The sequence below is a fragment of the Eriocheir sinensis genome, chromosome 22, assembly GCF_024679095.1.
Source record: "Eriocheir sinensis breed Jianghai 21 chromosome 22, ASM2467909v1, whole genome shotgun sequence".
In the NCBI taxonomy this organism is placed as follows: Eukaryota; Metazoa; Arthropoda; class Malacostraca; order Decapoda; family Varunidae; genus Eriocheir; species Eriocheir sinensis.
The window spans coordinates 10353895-10377849 of NC_066530.1; the positions used below are offsets into that span (position 1 = coordinate 10353895).

General features: G+C 45.1%; 2 protein-coding genes across 2 annotated transcripts in view; both read right to left on the bottom strand.

Annotated features, from left to right (window-relative positions):
* On the bottom strand, window positions 1-7687 carry LOC127002021 (uncharacterized). The gene is made up of 4 exons (XM_050867341.1): window positions 7337-7687; window positions 4734-4829; window positions 1107-1313; window positions 1-681 (listed from the first exon to the last, which is right to left on the bottom strand). Exons 1-4 carry the CDS (start codon window positions 7406-7408, stop codon window positions 280-282), a joined length of 777 nt encoding a protein of 258 aa, XP_050723298.1. The 5' UTR covers window positions 7409-7687; the 3' UTR covers window positions 1-279.
* A 361-nt stretch (window positions 7688-8048) lies between these two features.
* The window catches only part of LOC127002293 (uncharacterized), a 38041-nt gene continuing 22134 nt past the window's right edge, over window positions 8049-23955 (bottom strand). The window contains exons 3-5 of the mRNA XM_050868106.1: window positions 23755-23871; window positions 13471-13566; window positions 8049-11270 (exon numbers count right to left, since the gene is read on the bottom strand). Of these exons, the coding sequence (XP_050724063.1) occupies window positions 8272-11270; window positions 13471-13566; window positions 23755-23871 (3212 nt within the window). The 3' untranslated portion in view covers window positions 8049-8271. The remainder of the gene's footprint in view (window positions 11271-13470; window positions 13567-23754; window positions 23872-23955) is intronic.

Here is a 23955-nt window from a genome sequence, read left to right on the forward strand (position 1 = left end):
GAATTGGTTTACTAATGGGACAGGCTTGGGAGACAGATGGTGAGTGGTCAGCGTGCGGGTGTAGTGTCTTGGAAGCCCCGAGTTTGTGTCCCGCCCTCCGCTACAAGGTGACAGTTTTCAGTCAACGCCGAGTGGACCAAGACTACCCACATGCTGCCCTGAAGACCACCTGTCAACCCGGACTCGTGCGAAACTCTCTCAAGAGAATGAAGTGGAGCTCTGGGGGGCAGCATTTGCCAAGCAAGAATGGGGCCAACCAGCAGACGCCATTATGAAATCTTACCAGCGCCGGAGGCCGAACTTAAGAATTTTGAAAAGCGTGGACATGAACGAAACAGGCCTGGCAGTCATGAGGTGGGAGCCAATGCTATCAGTGCGGGGCATGAATGGGATCGGTTTGCATGAATTCCTAAACACTAACTCTTCGGTAGCTCTTGAGAACAGCAACCTTCGCGTACGACGAGAGCTTTCTGTACTAAGGCGAACGGCAAGTCCCTGTTTGTCCTCCGCGGAGATAGCGCTCACAACACACCTACAACGTGAGCCTGTGTAAAAGAGGAACACTTGCCTCTGCCCCACCGCCAGCGTGGCCTCGGCAGTGTTGCCACCCGAAGCAAGGCTCACAGAGGCGACGTCCGTGCCGTTGGAGAGCTGAATGATGAGGTTCTGGTAGGAGTGGACCTGCGGACGAAGCGGACCAAGGCAGAGCTAAGATGTGTCCTATGAAAGCTAAAATACCGACCGTCTCTACTCGGGAACGATTCAAGACACTCTGAACCCTAACATTATTTTGCCGTCCTGTACTTCAAAAAGGTAAAGGCGTTTGGTACTCCAGCAGGACTTTAAAAAGGTACATGTGTCTGGCACTCTTAGTAAGACACTGTAGTCGAGCAAGACTACTCTAGCAAGACTATTCCAGGAAGACTGTATCCTAAGAAAGTACAGACGTTTGGTGCTCTTAGTTAGACAATTCCAGTGAAGCTCTACTCTAATGAGACTACTCTAGCAAGACTGATTTATGTACTTCTAACAACAACAATACCACTCTAAGACACAGAATTTTCTAGGCGTCTTTGAACATGCCCGCTGAGCCTCTCCCTCCTCACCTCGTTCACCACGGACTGACTCTGGTTCTGCAGCTGGAAATGAGGCGCGCCGAACAGAGGATACAACAGCTCCATGTAGCTCGAGAGGGTGTCGCCGCCGCCACTGCTCCCCTCCACCGCCAAGGGAAGGAAGCTCGTGGCTGGGGTGACGAAGGACTGGTTGGCCAAGGCGTCACTCTGAGGCAGCACCAGGTACGCCAACTGTCCCTGGGGAGCGGAAAAAACACTCGAGGGTCAATATTCTTAAACGTCTCGGGCTCCCATTACGACCATTTCCCAAACCCACAGAGAAGATTAGCCAGGTTTTCATGGGTGATTTTCACGCTCAAGACGCAAAGGTAGTGTAAAACTATCACTAGGATCACAAAACTGACCAAGAAAATCCCAGCGACTTGAACGAGAGACTTTTCAAACAGGCGAACTGAAGTGCCGAGAGGTTCAAGAATGCCGGCTTAGATTCCCTTCTCTACACATGTGGTTAAGGAGGCGCTGAAGGGCAAAGAAGCACGTCGAAAGATTACTAAACAAGCTTGAGTTTTTGATGGTAGAAGAGACTGGTTAAGGACAAGACATGATAAACAAAAACACGTCGAGAGATTACTACAGAAGCTGAAGTTTTTGACGGTAGAAGAGACTGGTTAAGGACAGGACAAGATAAACAAAAACACGTCGAGAGATTACTAAAGAATCTTGCGTGTTTGATGGTAGAAGAGACTGGTTAAGGACAAGACAAGATAAACAAAAACACGTCGAGAGATTACTCAAAAAGCTTGAGTGTTTGATGGTAGAAGAGACTGGTCAAGGACAAGACAAGATAAACAAAAACACGTCGAGAGATTACTAAAGAAGCTTAAGTGTTTGATGGTAGAAGAGACTGGTCAAGGACAAGACATGATAAACAAAAACACGTCGAGAGATTACTAAAAAAGCTTGAGTGTTTGATGGTAGAAGAGACTGGTCAAGGACAAGACAAGATAAACAAAAACACGTCGAGAGATTACTAAAGAAGCTTAAGTGTTTGATGGTAGAAGAGACTGGTCAAGGACAAGACATGATAAACAAAAACACGTCGATAAATTACTCAAGAAGCTGAAGTTTTTGATGGTAGAGAAGTTCGTCTTGGTTCCCTCTTTTGTATATGTGGTTAAGGAGACTTTGACGCATAAGAAACTTGTTGAAAGGTAACGAACGGAGTTTTTATTTTTTTTATGGTAGAGGAGACCGGACAAGGGGAAAACAAGATAAACAAAACAGATCCTTGCCAACCGCTTCGTATTCAAGTAAACAGAGGAAAAGGCAGAAAAGCACATTCAAAGCCAGTTGGTGAGACGTTTTTTTACGGCCCAGGAGCCAGGGCGACCAAAGGCAGCAGAACAGTCATAAATTAATTTGAAAATTGTTTTAGTACAAAAAATCTCACGAATACGACGCTCATTTTAGATTTTATATAAAGTGTAACGCACGAAGAGGCGGCGAAGGGCGTGTGTGGCCGAGCTGCGTCCCGAGCAGCCAGCGTGCCGTGGGCGGGGTCGCGGGAGGGTGTCAGCCTCTGGGTGAGGATATAGTTGGCCGCGCACTCCTCACTCATCGAGCTTTGAGCGTAATCGAGTAGAGCGTGTTCAGCCTTGCTCTGTGTTGCCTCGTGGAGGGTAGGGACGGACGCCGCGCACCGCCAAGACAACAGTTCGGGGAAGCCTGCCTCTCCCCATCCAGGCGACGCAGGCCAGGCGAGGATGTGGATATGGATTAATTTTCGCGGCACACTCGGGTTTATGGTCACCGTTCAGTACTGTTGTGATGATCGATTTTATCATGATCATCATCAGCGGCAGCAACTATTATACGTCCGATGAAGTGCAAAGGACTTTTCCAACTTTTCTGAATGCTATACTTTATCCCTCCAGCCTCACACCCGCAGCTGGTCAGTGTCCGTGCGTGGGCTGCAGTGCCTCGGGAGTATCACTCAGCTCACCGCGAACCCGTCACAGGGCGCTGCGTCGCCTCAGGCTTGCCAGGCAGCCCAGACGAGGGATTCTTAGTCAAGGAAAGGTTATGATCATTCTCAGCGGAAAATAATGTTCTGTGGCCTTAATATTATTTTCTGCAACGGTTCACAGTCACCAGCGGGCCAGTCAGCGGCGCCCTGATGGACTCGCTGGATGCCGAGGCTTTGAGAGATCGAGTTAAAGTGAAAGGAATGTAGTAGTACTATTATCACCATCCCCATCATCATTAAATCATTATCATTATATTATTATTATTATTATTATTATTATTATTATTATTATTATTATTATTATTATTATTATTATTATTATTATTATTATTATTATTGTTATTATTATTATTATTATTGTAAGTAGTAGTAGTAGTAGTAGTAGTAGTAGCAATAACCGCAAATGTTCCGGTTTATTAATAAAAGAACATAACAGTTTGCAATGCAACATTTCCTATCAACACTAGCAGACTGGCTAGCGGAATGGTTTCCATCCAGCTGTCCGCCAGACAGCCGCCACTCTGCAACGTCTGCAGGACACACAGCGTGTTACTGGCGGGGCGATTCCCGGGCAGAGATGCGGAAAACTCTACGGACCCGGCCGGCCGCGTTTACCTTACTCCGCGACTTCCGGGACGGCCGGGCGACGCCCGGGGCTCCCCGTCAACACGCGCTGTAGCCCTTGCTCGTGTCTTACCTTTGCTGCTGAGTCTCTATTGATCAGCGGCTTCCATGGTGGACAAGGCGAGGTTCGGGGCGTCAGAACGTGTTGTGACCCATGCTCGTGTCTCACCATCGCTGCTGAGTCTCTCCCTCAAAGACCATAAAGATAACGCGTCCATCATGTGCCATGACTAAAGCGCGTGTTTACAACTGATCCTTTCTTTTGTTGGACCCACCAAGGATGTGTTCTCCATCACCACTGTGTCAGCAGGAGTAGCAATGTGCACACCACGCCACTCTTTAATAATAATAAGCTTTGTCTTTACCGACTTCTTGGTTACTAACACAGTGCGCGGATATTAAAGAAACCACGCGAGGAACAATGAATGAGAGAGCTGATACAAGCAAGCGTTTGTTTTGGGGAGTCACGAAAGCAGGAATGTGTAACGAGATACTCACGCCGCCCTGGCAGCCAGCGGCCAGGCGCGCTCGGATCCCAAGTACCAGGCGACAGGTTCATATAAATCAAAAGCATGCTGTCTACAACACAACGGAGGCACATAGCATAGATGTCTTTTTCTAGACTCGTAACAAGCTCCATGAAAGTCCCTATACCTTGCTCGTGAACCTATACTAATGGGCGGGTGTTTTCCCAGAGTCCCTAAACCCTCGGCCAGCACTATCTTAATACATCAGGGAAGCTACTGATGGAAGGAAGGAAGGTGTGTGTGTGTGTGTGTGTGTGTGTGTGTGTGTGTGTGTGTGAAACAGGCAGACAGACAGAGACAGAGAGAGAGAGAGAGAGAGAGAGAGAGAGAGAGAGAGAGAGAGAGAGAGAGAGAGAGAGAGAGAGAGAGAGAGAGAGAGAGAGAGAGAGAGAGAGAGAACACAGACAGACAGAAAGAGACAGCTACAGAGACAGAGTGAGAGGAAGCATACGAGAGGTCCATTCAGGCCTGCACACTCACCCCAAGGTTGGTGTAGTAGGACGGGTCGTTGAGGAGGGACTGGGCGGCGTCTTCCAGGGGTCCCAGGTCTTCCCTCGCCGCGGCCACGTCCTCGCTCTAGCTGAGAACAGAAAACTAAGAACACCTTGGGATCGTAAAGAGACAGAGGACAGTATTCTTACTCGCTTTTGGCTTATAAATAAATAAATAAAATAAATAAATAAATAAATAAAATAAATAAATAAATAAATAAAATAAAATAAATAATATAAAAGTGGCATGCAGTATGAAGAGGCTAAGTAATGAGGAAATAAACTGGCACGCTGTCTAAAGAGGCTGACTAAAGAGGAAAGATAAGTGGCACGCTGTCTAAAGAGGCTGACTAAAGAGGAAAGATAAGTGGCACGCTGTCTAAAGAGGCTGACTAAAGAGGAAAGATAAGTGGCACGCTGTCTAAAGAGGCTGACTAAAGAGGAAAGATAAGTGGCACGCTGTCTAAAGAGGCTGACTAAAGAGGAAAGATAAGTGGCACGCTGTCTAAAGAGGCTGACTAAAGAGGAAAGATAAGTGGCACGCTGTCTAAAGAGGCTGACTAAAGAGGAAAGATAAGTGGCACGCTGTCTAAAGAGGCTGACTAAAGAGGAAAGATAAGTGGCACGCTGTCTAACGAGGCTGACTAAAGAGGAAACATAAGTGTCACGCTGTTTAAAGAGGATGACTAAAGAGGAAACATAAGTGTCACGCTGTTTAAAGAGGATGACTAAAGAGGAAAGATAAGTGGCACGCTGTCTAAAGAGGCTGACTAAAGAGGAAAGATAAGTGTCACGCTGTCTAAAGAGGCTGACTAAAGAGGAAAGATAAGTGGCACGCTGTCTAAAGAGGCTGACTAAAGAGGAAAGATAAGTGGCACGCTGTCTAAAGAGGCTGACTAAAGAGGAAAGATAAGTGGCACGCTGTCTAAAGAGGCTGACTAAAGAGGAAAGATAAGTGGCACGCTGTCTAAAGAGGCTGTCTAAATAGGAAAGATAAGTGACACGCTGTCTAAAGAGGCTGACTAAAGAGGAAACATAAGTGGCACGCTGTCTAAAGAGGCTGACTAAAGAGGAAAGATAAGTGGCACACTGTCTAAAGAGGCTGACTAAAGAGGAAAGATAAGTGGCACACTGTCTAAAGAGGCTGACTAAAGAGGAAAGATAAGTGGCACGCTGTCTAAAGAGGCTGACTAAAGAGGAAAGATAAGTGGCACGCTGTCTAAAGAGGCTGACTAAAGAGGAAAGATAAGTGGCACGCTGTCTAAAGAGGAAAGATAAGTGTCACGCTGTCTAAAGAGGCTGACTAAAGAGGAAAGATAAGTGGCACGCTGTCTAAAGAGGCTGACTAAAGAGGAAAGATAAGTGTCACGCTGTCTAAAGAGGCTGACTAAAGAGGAAAGATAAGTGGCACGCTGTCTAAAGAGGCTGACTAAAGAGGAAAGATAAGTGGCACGCTGTCTAAAGAGGCTGACTAAAGAGGAAACATAAGTGTCACGCTGTTTAAAGAGGATGACTAAAGAGTACGTGGTGTATGCATGTAAAAGATTGCATGGTAGAGAGAATGCATGGCGGTAAACTTGCGTGTATAAAAGTGTATATAAGAGACTGTGTAACAGAGTGCATGGTATAAAAAAAAGAGTGCGTGGTGAAAGAGTGCGTAGTGATGAAGAGAGTGCGTTCAGATGAAACAGAGTGCGTGGTATGAAAAAGTGCGTGGGTAAAAGTGTATGTTAAGTGATTGCCTGATAAAAAGAGTGCATGGAATAAAAAAAAGAGTGCATAGTGATGAAGAGAGTGCGTTCAGATGAAATAGAGTGCGTGATAAGAAAAAGTGCGTGGGTAAAAGTGTATGTTAATGATTGCTTGATAAAAAAAAGTGCATGGTATAAAAAAAAAGAGTCCGTGGTGAAAGAGTGCGTATTGATGAAGAGAGTGCGTTCAGATGAAACAGAGTGCGTGATAAGAAAAAGTGCGGGGGTAAAAGTGTATGTTAATGATTGCTTGATAAAAAGAGTGCGTAGTGATGAAGAGAGTGCGTTCAGATGAAACAGAGTGCGTGGGTAAAAGTGTATGTTAATGATTGCTTGATAAAAAGGGTGCATGGTATAAAAAAAGAGTGCGTGGTAAAGAAAAAAGGTGAGTGTTAAAATGAGAGCGTGAAGAAAAGAGTGCGTGATATAAAAAGAGTATTTAGAAAAAAAACATCACTATATCCCGTTTCAGCGAGTCTTAATTTAATAAGTTCATGATGAAAAAAAAAAGGTTCGTATTGAAATGAGAGTGTGGAATAAAGAGTGCGTGATCTAAAAAGAGTGCGTGTTAGAAAAAGACAGCAACACCATACCCCGTTTCAGCGAGTCTTAATTTAATAAGTTCATGATAAAAAAAAAGTGCGTATTGAAGTGAGAGCGTGGAATAGAGTGCGTGATACAAAAAGAGTGCGTGTTAGAAAAAGACAGCATCACCATACCCCGATTCAGCAACTCTTAAGTTAATATTGAGAATTTTAATCATATTCTCCTTTTTCTTTTTAATTAAAGACTCGCTGGGACAGGGTACAGTACAGCTCCGGGCGTGGCAACAGATACTGACGGCGACGGGTTCCGCTAGTCTGTCCTGCTGGTGCTGTAGGTGGAAGGCGTGCGCTAGGGCCTGCTGGATCATGCTGAGGTACTCGTGTGGGCTGTGCGGCGCTGGCTGGCTGCCCTGGTGGTGGCGGCGGCGCTGGTGGTGCTGGTGGTGGTGGTGGTTGTCGGGCAAGGGAGCAAAGTCTGTCCGCCCATCGCTCTCCGCCGTCAGCTGTCCGTGAGCATCTGTGAGAACGTTGAGTGTGGGAAGAACGTTAGGAGAAAGAGGAAAGGCATACCTGATAGAGAGCAATTGATAATGGAAGTGATAATTATGTTTTTGGGGCTTTGCTATTTTCCAGAGCAGAATGTTTTGTGTTCTTTCGCTTTTTTACACTTTAGTTTCTTCGTTTTTTGGTTTTGTCGTCTCTACTGTCCAAAAAAATGCAGGGGAGAGTTTCAAGGTTGGCAAGTCATATCTTTTGGTGTAGTTAATTTTTACAGAGCGGTAGTTGGAGGACATTATTTCTTTGTTACTTTTGCTTGGGTGTCTCTTGGCTCCCTCGCCTCTACGATGAACATAAGGAAAAGAAAAGCTCAAGGTCCGCATGTTTGTGTCTGCCTGTCTGTCTGTCTATCTGTCTGTGTCTGTCATTCCATCTGCTGTGTCTGTCTGCCTGTGTGTTTGTCTGTTTATCTATATATCTTTGTCTGTCTGTCTGTCTGTGTCCGTTTATATATACATTTGTCTTTGTTTGTCTGTGTCTGTCTCTATTTATAGGTCTGTCTGTCAATCTTTTATCTACACTGCTGTCTTTGTTTCTGTCTGTCTGTCTGTCTGTCTGTCTGTCTATCTATTTGTTTGTCTGTCTGTCTGTTTATGTTTGTCTCTATCTATAGGTATGTCTCTGTCAATCTATTATCTATACTGTCTTTGTGTCTGTCTGTTTGTCTGTCTATCTATCTATCTGTTTGTCTGTCTGTCTGCCTGTTTGTCGGTCTGTGTATCCGTCTCACAACCTTACCTTTCGATGCAGCGACGGGCCCTCTTGTGCTATGCTGCGGAGGGACCTTCGTGCGGGAGGTCTGTAGGTGTCCCGGCATCGGTCTGCGTGTGTCGGGACCAACGATGAGGCGTAGGGGGGAGGAAGAAGACCAATGGTGATTGACAAATGACGGTAAAGACTCCCTTGGTTCGTTCCTGAGCCCTTGGATTCCCGGCGTTGGTAGGACTGAAGACACTGTGTTGGGAGTTCGAAGTGGCGGTGTAGTGCTCGAAGTTGGACGGAAGTGGGAGGAGGAAGACCCATGGCGATACACAGAGGGCATTGAAGACCCCCCTAGTATGTTCCTGAGGCCTTGTAGTACTGGCTTTGGTGGAACTGAAGACACTACGTTGGGAGTTCGATGTGGCGGTGTAGTGCTGGAAATGGGACGCAGGGGGGAGGTGGAAGGCTCGTGGCGATTCACAGAGGGCATTGCAGACTCCTTCGGTGGGTTTCTCAGGCCTTGCATTGCCGGTATAGGGGCCAAAAAAGACGTATTGATAGTTCGATGTAGCGGTGAGGTCTTCGAAGTTGGATGCAAAGGGGAGGCGGAAGGCTCGTGGCGATTCACAGAGGGCGCTGAAGACTCTCTCGGTGGGATTCTCAGGTTTTGCATAGCCGGTGATGGAGGCAAAGAAGACGTATTGATAGTTCCATGCATCGCCGAGTTGTACCAGGGAAGAAAAGGACCCAACCCGCTTAGTTTAGTTCTTATGTGGTCGCTTAGATTCTGTTGACGGGTTGCCTCTGTCTCCGCTATCTGTTGAAGCTTGTGGAGGAGTTGCTCGGTTAATCGTGATACTGGAAACTGGACTTGTGTATGTGGGACTTGAGGCTGAGACTGACTTACGTTGAGCCCGTTGGAGTTACCCTGCGATGCGCTGGTAAGTTCTCTTTGATTAACTGTTTCTGGTTCCATATTCTGTTGAGGTTTCTGGAGGAGTGGAAACTGGACTCGTATGTGAAGGGCTTGAGGCTGAGACTGACTTCCCCTGAGCCTGTTAGAGCTAGCCTGTGATGTGTTGATAAGTTCTCTTTGATTAACTGTTTCTTGTTCCATATTCTGTTGAGGTTTCTGGAGGAGTGGAAATTGAACTCGTGTGTGAAGGGCTTGAGGCTGAGACTGACTTCCCTTGAGCCTGTTAGAGCTAGCCTGTGATGCGTCGGTAAGTTCTCTTTGATTAACTGTTTCTTGTTCCATATTCTGTTGAGGTTTCTGGAGGAGTGGAAACTGAACTCGTGTGTGAAGGGCTTGAGGCTGAGACTGACTTCCCTTGAGCCTGTGAGAGCTAGCCTGTGATGCGTCGGTAAGTTCTCTTTGATTAACTGTTTCTTGTTCCATATTCTGTGGAGGTTTCTGGAGGAGTGGAAACTGAACTCTTGTGTGAAGGGCTTGAGGCTGAGACTGACTTCCCCTGAGCCTGTGAGAGCTAGCCTGTGATGCGTTGATAAGTTCTCTTTGATTAACTGTTTCTGGTTCCATATTCTGTTGAAGTTTCTGGAGGAGTTGCTCGGTGAAACGTGTTATTGGAAACTGGACTTGTGTGTGAAGGACTTGAGGCTGAGATTGACTTTCCTTGAGCCTGTGGAAGTTAGTATGTGATGCGTCTGTGACTGTCTGTGTATCCGTGTTCTGAGAGACCTTACCGAACAGCCTCTCGTCCCATCTTAAAGGAATCTGATCTTGTTTAGGAAGGACTTGACGCTGAGACTGACTTTCCTTGAGCCTGTGGAAGTTAGTCTGTAATGCATCTGTGACTGTCTGTGTGTCCGTGTTCTGAGGGACTTTACCGAACAGCCTCTCGTCCCATCTTAAAGGAAACTGGCCTTGGGTGTGAAGGACTGGAGACTGATTTCCCTTGGGCCTGTGAAAGTTAGCTTGTGATACGTTGCTAAGTTCTTCATCCTCATACACTGTCTTTGGCTCCGTTATCTGAGGGGCCTTGTTGACCAGCCTCTCGTCCCATCTTATAGGAAATTGAACTGGAGACTGAGACTGACTTCCCTTGAGCCTGTACGAGCTAGACTGTGATTCGTGGCTAAGTCCTTCACCCTGGTACACCGTCTTTGGTTCTGTCTTTTGAGGGTCGATGCGTGAGAGTTGGCCGTTCCATCCCGGTACTGAACTTTGGACTTGGCTGTGAGCGAGGGGTGACTGTAACTGACTTCCTCGATCCGTGTAAGAGATAATGTGTGATTTGCTGCCTAGCCATCCAACTTGAGAGTCCAGGAAAGTGGGTTGAAGTGTCGTGGATATCGTCGCTTCATCTTCCTCAAAGGGATAACCGTGTAGGGTGTTCGGGGGCTTACTCTCCATGAACCAGATAGAGTTAGCTGTTGAGGCGTCGCTAACCCCTTCATCTTGGGGGTTCATAGCTGCCGAGGTTGATATGAGCGTGGCTTTGTCTTCCGCAGAACCATGAACGTGCATCGTGTTCGGGGTCTTATTATCCTTGAGCCTGAACGAGTTAGCTGTTGAGGCGTAGCTAACCCCTTTATCTTGAGGGTATAAGGTTACAAGAGGTGATATGAGCGTGGTTTTGTCCTCCTCATATCCAAAAACGTGCATCGTGTTCTGGCCTTCCCTCACACTTGCCAAGGGGACAGACGGGGGCGCGGGTATGGCATCAGGAGCAGCCGTTGTCGTGGGGTTTGTTGACCGAGACGGCTGCTGCGTGTTGGCCTGAACCCTCGTGCGTGGTGTTTGGGGTGTTCCTGGGCCTGGCGTCACAATACCAGGGATATGATGAAGTAAGGACGGTCTTGTGGTTTGGGGTAGCGGCGGTGGCGACGTCTGCGTGTCTGTGTGTGTCTGTGTGTTTGTAGTCGGTCTGGTCGTGGCCTCCGTGCTGAGTTGCTTCTCGCCTTGGAAGTGTTGGGTGGTGGATCGCCGCGCGCCACCCCACGCCACTCCTGAGTTAGGCGGTATTAGAGAACTGTCAAAATTTCAACGTTGCCAGATTGTCGTACTCTGCCTCTTATGTTTGCCGATTTCCGACCCAAAAACTGCTTTCATCACCCAAATAACTGCCTTCATATATGGTTATCGTTTAAATGGTTATTTGTTGGTGCTTCTTGGCAACAGTAATGGTCCAGAAAACGGTAAATACGTGGCTCTGAGTACGATAATCTAGTAACTGTGCTGTCAGTGTTTCCTGTCTCAGCTTTCACTAGTACAAGATGAAACACCTTTTCTTTGTCTAACTCTAAAGGCCGTATTCCTAAACGTATCGGCACCTCAGGACGACCCTGTTTGAAAAGCCTCTCGTGGAAGTTGCTGGGATTTTAGTGAACCGTTTTGTGATCCTAGTGATGGTGATAGTTTTGTTATCTTAGTGATAATTTTATCCGACTTGTGCATCTTGAACGGGAAAAATCACCCATTACAACCCGGTAAATCTTTCCTGTGGCCTTGGGAACTAGTTGTTAGGGGAGCCTGATACGTTTAAGAATATGGTCGTGTTTCTTTGTCTAACCGTTCACTCACTAGAACAAGAAGATGTCATCCATTCCTTGTCTAAATCTAAGCATCCAAGTCTTTGTCTAGCCGTTTAAGTCTTCGTCTAAGCGTGCGCTAACTAGTAGAAAAAGAAGTCCAACATTGTTTATCTTAATCTGAGCGTCCAAGTCTTTGTCTATGCGAGCGTTAACTGTAAAAAAAAATAGCAAATAGTAGATAGCTGACTTATGAGAAAGAAAGCGACGTATTGGTGATGCGGCAGAGCTGTGAAGAGGCTCGACCCCTCAAACTGACTTCATATTTCTGTCTTGCTATAGTACAAGAAGAAGCCCGCCATTCCCCTGAACGCGAAGTCACTAACTCGCAGCATGCAGCGTTGGTAACAGTGCGCTCGCTGCCTGGACAACACCACAGTCTAAGAATACACGGTCGTTCCACGCGCAGAATAATGACGCCACACGGTTCCTATCTCTGGTGCTAGACATTTACTTCTGGAGTCGACGCTAGGAGAACAGTTATGAGTAGTTTTAAGTCCCATACATAGGGCAGAAAACGTCTCCGTATGACACCCTCAATTTATTATATATACGACCCCTGAAGTCCGGGCTTGGAGAAAAGTTAGGAGTAGTTTTATGGGAGCAGTGCGTAGGACAGAAAACGTCTTCTCCGTATCACACCTATAACTTCCTATAAATACGGCCCTTGGAGTCTGGGCCGCGTATTTCCCTTCTCTGTACGGATATGTGACACCCATTCTTGAACAGGTTAGGTTTAGGTTAGGTTAAGTTAGGTTAAGTTAAGCAGGAGTCCTCTTGGGTAGTTTTGAGTGTGAATCACAATGAAAGTATTTTCCAGAACGTCCCGTGGTTAGTTTCCAAACTACAGCCGAGCGGCTTCACTCAGGGACCACACACCCGTAGAGAGACTGGGAAAATAAGTCCAGGGTTCCCATAGAAAAAAAACCCTATAATTTAAGAGATACGATCAGTGCGTAGTTCAAGTCGTGGTCAGTGTCACAGACTTGATCTACTGTAACGAGCTCATTATTGTAGTTCAAGTCGTGGTCAGTGTCACAGACTTGATCTACTGTAACGAGCTCATTATTGTAGTTCAAGTCGTGGTCATTGTCATTGACTTGATCTACTGTAACGAGCTCATTATTGCAGTTCAAGTCGTGGTCAGTGTCATTGACTTGATCTACTGGAATGAGAATGTCTTCGTAGTTTAATTCGTGATCAGTGTCATTGACTAGCTCGTTATTGTAGTTTAAGGAACGTGTCCTGCATACTGGTCTGGCCCAGTAAGTCTGTCCAAACAAATACCAAAGACTTCGACAATTCCTTGTGTAGTGTTTTTTGTTCATACTTATGTTAAGAAAGTTGTAGAAGCCATTCGGGAAATCTTTTGTTGTGTATCTGATGTTACAACGAAAACATAACCATCATGGAGTGTTGAAGACAAGAGTTTGGCTCGAGCGACTACAAAGTCATTGTATTGGACTGTGAAATTGGGGCTTAGACTCTGGGTGACGCAAAATAGTAGCCTGGCAAAGACACGTGAAAGACTTACCAAGGATGGGCTGATTATGTGTTCTTAGACTCTGGGTGACACAAAACAGCTCCCTGACACAGAGTTATCACGGCGAGGACTTACCGAGGGTGGGGTGTGCCTGGCCGCGATATATCGCCATCTGCTGCCGGAGCCACAGCCGAGCCTCGTCAGAAGCAGCAGCGCCCCCGAAGCCTCGCCCTGTAGACAGATTACCCCCGGTTAGCAGCCCTGATAATACTTGATTGTGATACAGGGGAAGGCGAAGGGGAAGACAAAATTGTGATAAAAATGCCCTTAGCGCGCTACACACACATGCGCACGCACTCACAACACACACACACACACACACACACACACACACACACACACACACACACACACACACACACACACACACACACACACACACACACACACACACACACACATTTCCTCCTGCCTACGACTTGAACTCTTTCAAGAGGAGGGTATCAGGACACCTCTCCTCCCGAAATTGACCTCTCGTTTTGGACACTCCTTTGAACTCTGTTCGGGAGCAGTGAGTAGCGGGCTTTTTTTTATTTTTTTCATTTACGCCCTTGAACTGTCTCCTTAGCTGTAGAAAAAAAAAATGCTCCTAGATACGTGAATAGGGTGGCCAGGAGAGTGTTCAGTCACAGATGGGGAAGCGTCTTGATACTCCCCGTGGTCTGCCTTGCCTCCTTGACCGTCATAATAAACCTGATAAACACGGTGAGAGGTTAAAATGCTCCCGCCCTCTGACTATCATGCATATGTAAGGTAAGATAAATTTGGCGGCATTCACTACAGCTGCGCGTGGCCTCGGTGCTCGTCTCCGTCGCATTGACCCTTGAGTTAGTGGTGGGAAGAACTGTCCAAGTCCAGCATTTTTAATTGTATCGGCCCTTCAGTTCACCTGTCTGAAAAGCCTCTCGAAGAAGTTACTGGGATTCACATTGGCTGTTTTGTGATGCTGGTGATAGTTGTACACGGCCTCTACACCTTGAAAAGTCACCCATGTAAACTTGGTCAGTCTTCCCCGTGACCTTGGGAAATAGTCATAAAAGGAGTTGCTGGGATTCTCATGGGATGTTTTGCGATCCCAGTGATAGTTCTACACGGCCTCTACACCTTGAAAAGTCACCCATGAAAACCCGGTCAGTCTCCTCTGTAGCCTTGGGAAATAGTCATAAATGGAGCTCGGTACGTTTTATAATACCGTTTACCGTTTACCGTTTACCGTTGATGAGGTTTAAGGCCCCGCCCCACTGTCAGCGCAGCGCTCCGCAGGGCCGTCAGCAATAATGATGTTAGCCTCGATATTAATCCTCGATATACACTTATTCACAACGTCGTAGTGAGTGAGTGAGTCTTGATTGCTTACATGGATAACCTCCTGATGTCCTTATAATAAATAAATAATAATATGGACCAAAGAGTTCAGTCAATACCGCCAGACATTGTAACGAGAGGAGGAAGGCATGGGTGAGTCGTCGTAGTGAGTGAGTGAGTCTTAATTCCTTTCATGGATAACCTCCTGATGTCCTTTTAATAAATAAATAATAATATGGACCAAAGAGTTCAGTCAATACCGCCAGACATTGTAACGGGAGGAGGAAGGTGTGGGTGAGTCGTCGTAGTGAGTGAGTCTTAATTACTTTCATGGATAACCTCCTGATGTCCTTTTAATAAATAATAATATGGACCAAAGAGTTCAGTCAATACCGCCAGACATTGTAACGGCAGGAGGAAGGTGTGGGTGAGTCGTCGTAGTGAGTGAGTCTTTATTACTTTCATGGATAACCTTCTGATGTCCTTTTAATAAATAATAATATGGACCAAAGAGTTCAGTCAATACCGCCAGACATTGTAACGGCAGGAGGAAGGCGTGGGTGGTTACACGAGCGTTCTGCCGCCTGGTCGACGCTGTTCATCTCCGGGAGGCTGTGAACGCATCCGGGCGCGTTCAAACTACCGGCGGAAAAAATGCGTGGAGGTGGGGGATGACATTCCGCCACAACGACGCTGTTAGAAAATACAAATAAAAGGGAAAGAAGCGAAGAAAAGAGCACGCCAAGGTCACATATTTGATGCTAACTTTGGCCATATTGACAAACTACTATAGTCTGTTCACTTAAGTCCGACCCAAGCTGACAACATAAACCTAAGCGTGTATGCAAGCCGAGTGCTGATTGGCTACTGCTATGGCTTCCAAGCTTTCTTTAACCTGTTTGTGTTTATCTCACGCAACACTTTCTACTAATCTGCACTGTGCTTACGAACACGCTTAGGTTTATGTTGTCAGCTTGGGTCGGACTTAAGTGAACAGACTACAGTAGGGGAGGCGGAGGCTGGGTGGGGAGACCGTGCACCTAGACCAGCTTAACATCACCACCACCACGACTTTTCATCACCACCACTCATCACCACTTCACATCACCACACCCCCAGAAACTATCCTAAGCCCACTTAACATCACCACCACCACCACCACTTTTCATCACCACTTCACATCACCACACCCCCAGAAACTATCCTAAGCCCACTTAACATCACCACCACCACCACTTTTCATCACCACTTAATCACCACATTACCCCAGAAACTATCCTAAACCCACTTAACATCACCACCACCACCACCACTTTTCATCACCACTTAATCACCACATTACCCCAGAAACTATCCTAAACCCACTTAACATCACCACCACCACCACCACTTTTCATCACCACTTAATCACCACATTACCCCAGAAACTATCCTAAACCCACTTAACATCATCACCACCACCACCACCTTTCATCACCACTTCACATCACCACATTACCCCAGAAACTATCCTAAGCCCACTCACTTAACATCACCACCACCACCACCACCCCTTTTCATCAACACTTAATCACCACATTACCATAAAACTATCCCAAGCACACCCACTTAACATCATCACCACCACCACCACCACTTTTCATCACCACTTAATCACCACAGTACCACAGAAACTATCCTAAACCCACTTAACATCATCACTAGGTTCGAGTCCCACCGATACACGCTGTCAATTTTCAACCATCGCGGAGTGGCGGAAGATTACTCACATGCTGCCCAGACATTTAGGTTGGTATTATAAGACACACTCGCTTCTCACCGCCTATTTCTAAAGGTCAAAGAGGGGGTCAGTCGTGTTCTAATGAGTGCTTCTTCAGGTTCATGGTACAGAAGAAGACTCACACTACTACCAGGGTCATAAAACTACCCCTGGAAATGCCCACAACTCCTACGAAAACCTGGTCAAATATGTGTTCTTGGGTGGCGAAGTGTCTTGTAATTCGACCCTTAATCAACCCTAACTTCGGCGACTTCGTTCAATTGGAGCACTGGGGGCAGCATGGGCCAGGCAAGTTACACACCACGGCAGTCACTATAAATATAATTCGTCTGCGGTACTATCGACACACACAAGACACCTCTCCACACGTTATTGACCTTTCTTTTGGCTACTTTTTACTTATGTCTTTTATGGGAGCGGCGAATAGCTGGCTTTTCTTTTTTTTCTTTCCTTTTTTTTTTTTTTTCTCTCTCTCTTTGTCGCCCTCAACCGCCTCCTTTGATGTAAAAAATAAGCAAGTTACACACCACGGCAGCCACTATAAAAATAAATTCATCTGCGGTATTATCGGGCTGGGGTCGTCCAAGAGAGCCTTCCAGCGCTATAGGCAGCACTTAAAGAAAAAAAAGTTTCATCACATAAGTTGGGGGCAGACGATGTAGCTGCGCATGGCCTCGGTGTTCATCTCTGTATAGAGCGATGGAGTGGCCACAACGACACTTGGTAAAATAGAAAATAAAAGCAAGAAGAGTCGTCCATGGCTTGAAAACACTGAACCACGCCAAGGCCACACATCTGATGCTAACTTTATTTATTTATTTATTTTTTGCAGTAAAGGAGTTAGCTGAAGGGCAAGAGTAAATACATAAAAAACAATAAAAACAAAGAAACGGATAGATATAAAAATAGATAAATGAATAAGTAAATAAATAAATAAAATAAAATAATAATAGCTGGATAAAAAGATAGATAAATTACAATAAAAAAATCCTGCCATGCGCTGCTCCTGTAAAAGAATGGGAAGCTGACTGGCGGAAAGCGAGATCAATTTCGAACACGCGGCTTAGTGGGTCACATTCTGAAACACTTCGGCGCCCAAGCACACATATTTCACAAGGCTTTCCTAGGTGTTTTGGGCATATCCAGGGGTAGTTTTATGACCCTGGTGGTAGTTTGCTCCCTCTTCTGTACCGTGAATCTTAGGAAACACTCATTAGTACCTGACTGATTTCCACATATTTGACAAGGCTTTCCTAGGAGTTGTAGGCATATCCAGGGGTAGTTTTATGACCCTGGTGGTAGTTTGCCCCCTCTTCTGTACCGTGAATCTTAGGAAACACTCATTAGTACCCAACTGATCTCCACATATTTGACAAGGCTTTCCTAGGAGTTGTAGGCATATCCAGGGGTAGTTTTATGACCCTGGTGGTAGTTTGTCCCCTCTTCTGTACCGTGAACCTTAGGAAACACTCATTTGTACCCAACTGATCTCCACATATTTGACCAGGCTTTCCTAGGAGTTGTAGGCATATCCAGGGGTAGTTTTATAACCCTGGTGGTAGTTTGCCCCCTCTTCTGTACCGTGAACCTTAGGAAACACTCATTTGTACCTACCCGATTAATCTCCCTATATTTGACTAGGCCTTGGTATGAGTTTTGGGCATTTCCAGGGGTAGTTTTATGACCCTGGTGGTAGTTCGTCCCCTTTTCTGTACCGTGAACCTTAGGAAACACTCATTAGAACCCGATTGACCTCCTTTTCGGTGAGAGAGGGAAGCGTCTGAGAATATCGACCATAATGTCTGCACTCCTCCATCTGTATCTCATTCATCTTTCAGTAATAATAAATAAATGATGAATGAACGGCCCGCTCTCAGTAGCTGCCATGTGTAGGCCGTCTTTAGTGTTTGCAAATCATCCCAGTCGGTGCTTAAAGTGTCGATATTCTACCATCTCTACCTCATTCGTCTCATAGAATAATAATAAATAAATAATGAATGAATGGCCCACTGTCAGGCACTATCATCTGAGCTTTTGCAGTCTCCTCAAACCCTTATTTCCTCGCCTCAGGGACCGTGTCGGCGTGGGAAAGGGTCCTCTCCGTTGTTATGTTGCCCTGCGCCCCTTTTGTGATCTACCAAACACATCTACACAACCACGGACCGTTCACGCCAAGCCAGAAGTCAGAGGTGAGTAGAATTTAGAGGAGGGGGAGGAAGAGGTAGAACTAGAGAATGTTACCATGTTGCCCTGCGCCTGTTGTGTGATCTACCAAACACATCTACACAACCACGGATCGTTCACATCAAGCCAGAAGTCAGAGGTGAGTAGAAATTAACGGAGGGGGAGGAGGAGATAGAAATAGCGAATGTTACCATGTTGTCCCGCTCCGTTTTTGTGATCTACTCAGCACTGTTCACGTTAAGCCACGGATCTTTCACACACGCTAAGCCAGAAGTCAGAAGTGAGTAGAATTTAAAGGAGGGGGAGGAAGAGGTAGAACTAGAGAACGTTACCATGTTTCCCTGCGCCGTTTTATTGTGATCTACTCAGCACTGGTCAGGATCTTTCACACACGCCAAGCCAGAAGTCAGAGGTGAATAGAATTTAGAGGAGGAGGAGGTAGATAAAAGAAGGAAAAGATTTAAAGAAGGGGAAGGAAGAGACAGAACTATAGAGAATGGGGGTATGGAGGAGAGGGAGAGGGAGTGCATGGGTAATGAAGAAGGGAAAAAATAGGTAAAAGAAGTGGGAGGTGAATAGGAACCAAAGAATGGGGTAAGAGGGAGAACTATAGAGAATGGGGGTATGGAGGAAAGGGAGAGAGAGTGAGTTGGTAACGAAGAAGGGAAAAAAATAGGGATGAGAAGTGGGAGGTGAATAGGAACCAAAGAATGGGGTAAGAGGGAGAACTATAGAGAATGGAGGTATGGAGGAAAGGGAGGAAGAGTGAGTGGGTAACGAAGAGGGGGAAAAGGAGGGTGGAGAGAGAACTAGGAGGTGAACAGGAACCAAAAGAATGGGGTAAGAGGTAGAACCGTAGAGAATGGGGGTATGGAGGAAAGGGAGAGGGAGAGAGTGGGTAATGAAGAAGGGGAAAAGGAGGGAAGAAGAGAAGTGGGAGATGAATAGGAACCAAAGAATGGGGTAAGAGGTAGAACTATAGAGAATGGGGGTATGGAGGAAAGGGAGAGAGAGAGAGTGGGTAACGAAGAGGGGGAAAAGGAAGGTGGGAAGAGAACTGGGGGGTGAATGGGACCAAAAGAAACTGGGTAAGATGTGTAAACAGGGCCTCTAAAGTGCTTAATTCAAAAGAAAAATTCCCTTAGCTGCGCATGCTCGGTACGTTCGTCCACCCCCACTCATGAACCGGTGATGGCGTCTACCCCCCCACCAAAAAAAAAAATCTTCCAAAATTCCGGGCCGCATATTCCCGAAGTCTCTGTGGGTGTGTGGTCCCTGAGTGAAGACGCTCGACTGTACCTTCCAAACTAACCACCGGCCGTTCTGGAAAATACTCTCATAATAGTCTCATTGTGATTCCCACTCAAAATTACTAAGGGTCCTAACCAAACCTTACCAAACCTTGCCTAACCTAACCTAACCTAACCTAACCTAACCTAACCTAACCTAACCTAACCTAACCTATCCTGCACTGTTGAAGAGTAGGCGGCACATACCCTTACAAACTTGTGAATATGGTTCCGGGCCCGCTGCCAGCACCTTAAGGTAAAATTCATCAAAGAAGAACTTCAGTGGGTTATATAGAGAGTCTCATTAGTAAGGAAGCATATATGATTTTTTCTGATGACTGGACGAATGGTATTTGTTCCGTGTTTTGTTGGAATAGGTTACGTTTAGGGCATTTTCAGACACATGATAGGCGACAGCTTAAAGCATAAAATAACAAAGAATGACCTCACTCAGTCAGATAATATTAAGTCTCACTCGCAAGGAAGCGTATATGATTTTTGGGAGTAATGACGTATGGTAACTGTTTGTGGTTTTGTTAGGCTAGGTTAGGGTATCTTCAAACACATGATAGCCAGCAACGTTAGGTAAAAGTCAACAAGGAAAGACTTCAGTGTGTTATAGAAAGCATAACAACTTTTCTGAGTCAAGACGTATATATGGTGACTGTTCGGTGTATTGTTAGGTTAGGTTACGTTAGGTTAAGTTTAGGGTATCTTCAGACACATGATAGCCAACACCTTTTGGTATAAATCAGCAAAGAATGATCTCACTTTGTTGTATAGAAAGTCTCATTGGTAAGGAAGCAAATATGAATTTTCTGAGTCAAGACCAATAGTAACTGTTTGAGGTTTTATTCGGTTAGGTTAGGTTAAGTTTAGGTATCTTCAAACACATGATAGCCAGCATCTTTTGGTATAAATCAACAAAGAATGACCTCACTCGGTTGTATAGAGTCTCATTATTAAGGAAGCATATATGAATTTTCTGAGTCAAGACCTATAGTGACTGTTTGGGGTTTCATTCTTCAAACACTTAATAGACGGGAACTTATGGCACAAATCAACAAAGGAAGAGCTCACTGTTTCAGATGATAAGTCTGATTATTAAGGAAGCATTTATGAATTTACTGAGTGCATATATATATATAGATATATATCTATATATATATATCTATAGATATATATATATATATATATATATATATACATCAATAATAAAAAAGAATATATATATATATATATATATATATATATATATATATATATATATATATATATATATATATATATATATATATATATATATATATATATATATATATATATATATATATATATATATATATATATATATATATATATATATATATATATATATATATATATATATATATATATATATATATATATATATATATATATATATATATATATATATATATATATATATATATATATATATATATATATATATATATATATATATATATATATATATATATATATATATATATATATTTTGGCTTGGTTATAGTTAGGTAAGGTTAAGGGTCACTTGAAGCACACGACAGTCTACTCATGGCATAAATCAACAAAGAATAAGGCCACTTTGTTGTTATAGAAAGTCTCATTAGGAGGAAGCATATATGAATTTTCTGAGTCAAGACGTGAGCATAATGTACGTAAAAGATTATGAAATACATTACTAAAAAACATAACATATAAATAAAACAATAAGTATATAAATAAGTATATCTACTAGAGCGGCGACTGCAAATCTGGGTCACCATATAACGGAGTCGCGCCTCACCACAGCGCCATCTGGTCCCCTTAATGGTAATGGCATCGCTTACTTGAATGTTGTTACACGTATTTTCACGCGCCGGTGGGAGATTCGCGTCACTCTTGTCCTTCCCGCGAGGCCTGCGTGCGAAAGTTCTCACGGCGGGACGGTCGCGCGCCACCGCCAGTTCTAGGGTCATTATTTTAAACACTTTGGCGCCCAAGCACACACATTTATCAAAGCTTTCGTAGGATTTGGGGTCCTTTCCAGGGGTAGTTTTATGACCCTGGTGTTAGTTCGATCCTTTTTCCGTACCATAAACCTAAAAAAGCACTCATTAGAGCACGATTGATCTGCTTTTCGGCCGTTGGAAACAGTTGATGTGAGAGGCGGAAGCGTCTGAGAATATTAACCTTATGCTCCCACATTTGATAAGGCTGTGCTAGAGTTTGTGTTAGTGTTTCCATGGGTAGTTTATGAGTCTAGTGATAGTTTAGCAAGGCTTGTGCTGCACCATGAACATGAAAACACAACACTCATGACAACCCAGTTAATCTCCTTTGCGTCCTTTGGGTATAGTTGTTGTGAGAGTCGAGCGTCTGAGAATACGGGTGTAAGGGACATATACTCAAACATATATGGGCCTTCACACCACATTTGTTAAGACTTTCGTAGAGGTTGCTGTGTTAGTATTTTCATGGGTAGCCTTATTAACCTAGTGATAATCTAACAAGGCTTCTGTAATACGAATGTAAAAATAAACACTCAGTGCCTGCAACATAACTCCAGCTTGGCGGCGTGAACACGGAGCAACGATGAAACACGACGAAGTGAGGCTCCCCGCGGCCACGCGCACCGCCGGCACACAAATTCTCGGAAGGACAAGAAATAGTTACCCGCGCGGCCCACCACAACGTCCAGGAAATAACAGACTAATCTCATTGTTCGCGTGAGTCTTTGAGGGGCGCGGCGCGGGGCGCGGGACGAGAATGACCTGTAGCGGGCCATCAGCGGCGGAAGGCCAGATCACTGGGGGCCGCGGAGGCTGCCCGCCAGCCTGTCAGGTCTCGCTCGCTCTTCCTTAGGATGTGCGGGGAAGCAAGAAGCTCCGGCCCCCGCAGCTGTTATTTCGGGATGTCCGCTTCTTGGTACTCAGCTCCGGGCACTCCCCTGTAAACTTGGCATTTACCGCCGCCCGCCACGCTACAAGTACTGACACGTGTGTGTTAGCGATGTATCGGATATCCACCTCCGCCTCCACCTCGGCGGAGCCTCCTCAGTGAAAAAAATATCCGCATTACAATTCACCTCCGCGTGTTCAGACAACAAACACTCCGCATCATTATCCGCCTCCGCGTTCTCAGATAATATATATATATATATATATATATATATATATATATATATATATATATATATATATATATATATATATATATATATATATATATATATATATATATATATATATATATATATATATATATATATATATATATATATATATATATATATATATATATATATATATATATATATATATATATATATATATATATATATATATATATATATATATATATATATATATATGTCGTCGCTGGTTGTACTTCATTCACGGCTCCATGGTTCAGTGGTTAGCGTTCCTAGCCCGGGTTCGAATCCCGGCCTGGGTAGTCGGCTTGCAACTCACCCAGCTGTTCATCCTCCCTTTCGGCTGGTCGATAAATGGGTACCTGGGGAAACCTGGGGAAGACACACTGTGGCAACATGGATGTCACGCTTGGTGCCTCGGGTGATGGGATATCACCCGCCACCGGCTAAATGGTCGACGCGACGGAGATGAGCACCGAGGCCACGCGCAGCCATGGTGTGTGCCCCAACTTTACCTTACCTTGCCACGGTTTAGAAGTCATTCAACGGGAAAAAGAAAATCATATAGAAAAACAACACACACACACACACACACACACACACACACACACACACACACACACACACACACACAGTCAACTCACCCTGGTCATGTCCTTCGGGGGGTGGCGCTGCTGCCGTCATCTCGTGGCGAAGGAAGGGCGTGTCCGTGGCCCACATGAGAAGCAGAACCCACACCTTGAAGGCCGCCATGCTGGGGGCTGTATGGACCAGGCGGGGGCGGGGAGGGAAGGAGAGGGACCTGTGTATGCAGCAGAGCACCCTACATAGTCCTTTAGTTCACT

What these genes read in the sequence shown, in the direction of transcription:
- LOC127002021 (XM_050867341.1), bottom strand. Translation starts at nt 7,408, where the DNA reads ATGATCCAGCAGGCCCTAGCGCACGCCTTCCACCTACAGCACCAGCAG. An exon ending in GACTAGCGGAACCCGTCGCC is followed by an intron (nt 4,830 to 7,336) that starts GTCAGTATCTGT and finishes GTTCTCAGCTAG; the next exon opens with AGCGAGGACGTGGCCGCGGC. An exon ending in GTCAGTCCGTGGTGAACGAG is followed by an intron (nt 682 to 1,106) that starts GTGAGGAGGGAG and finishes CTTCGTCCGCAG; the next exon opens with GTCCACTCCTACCAGAACCT.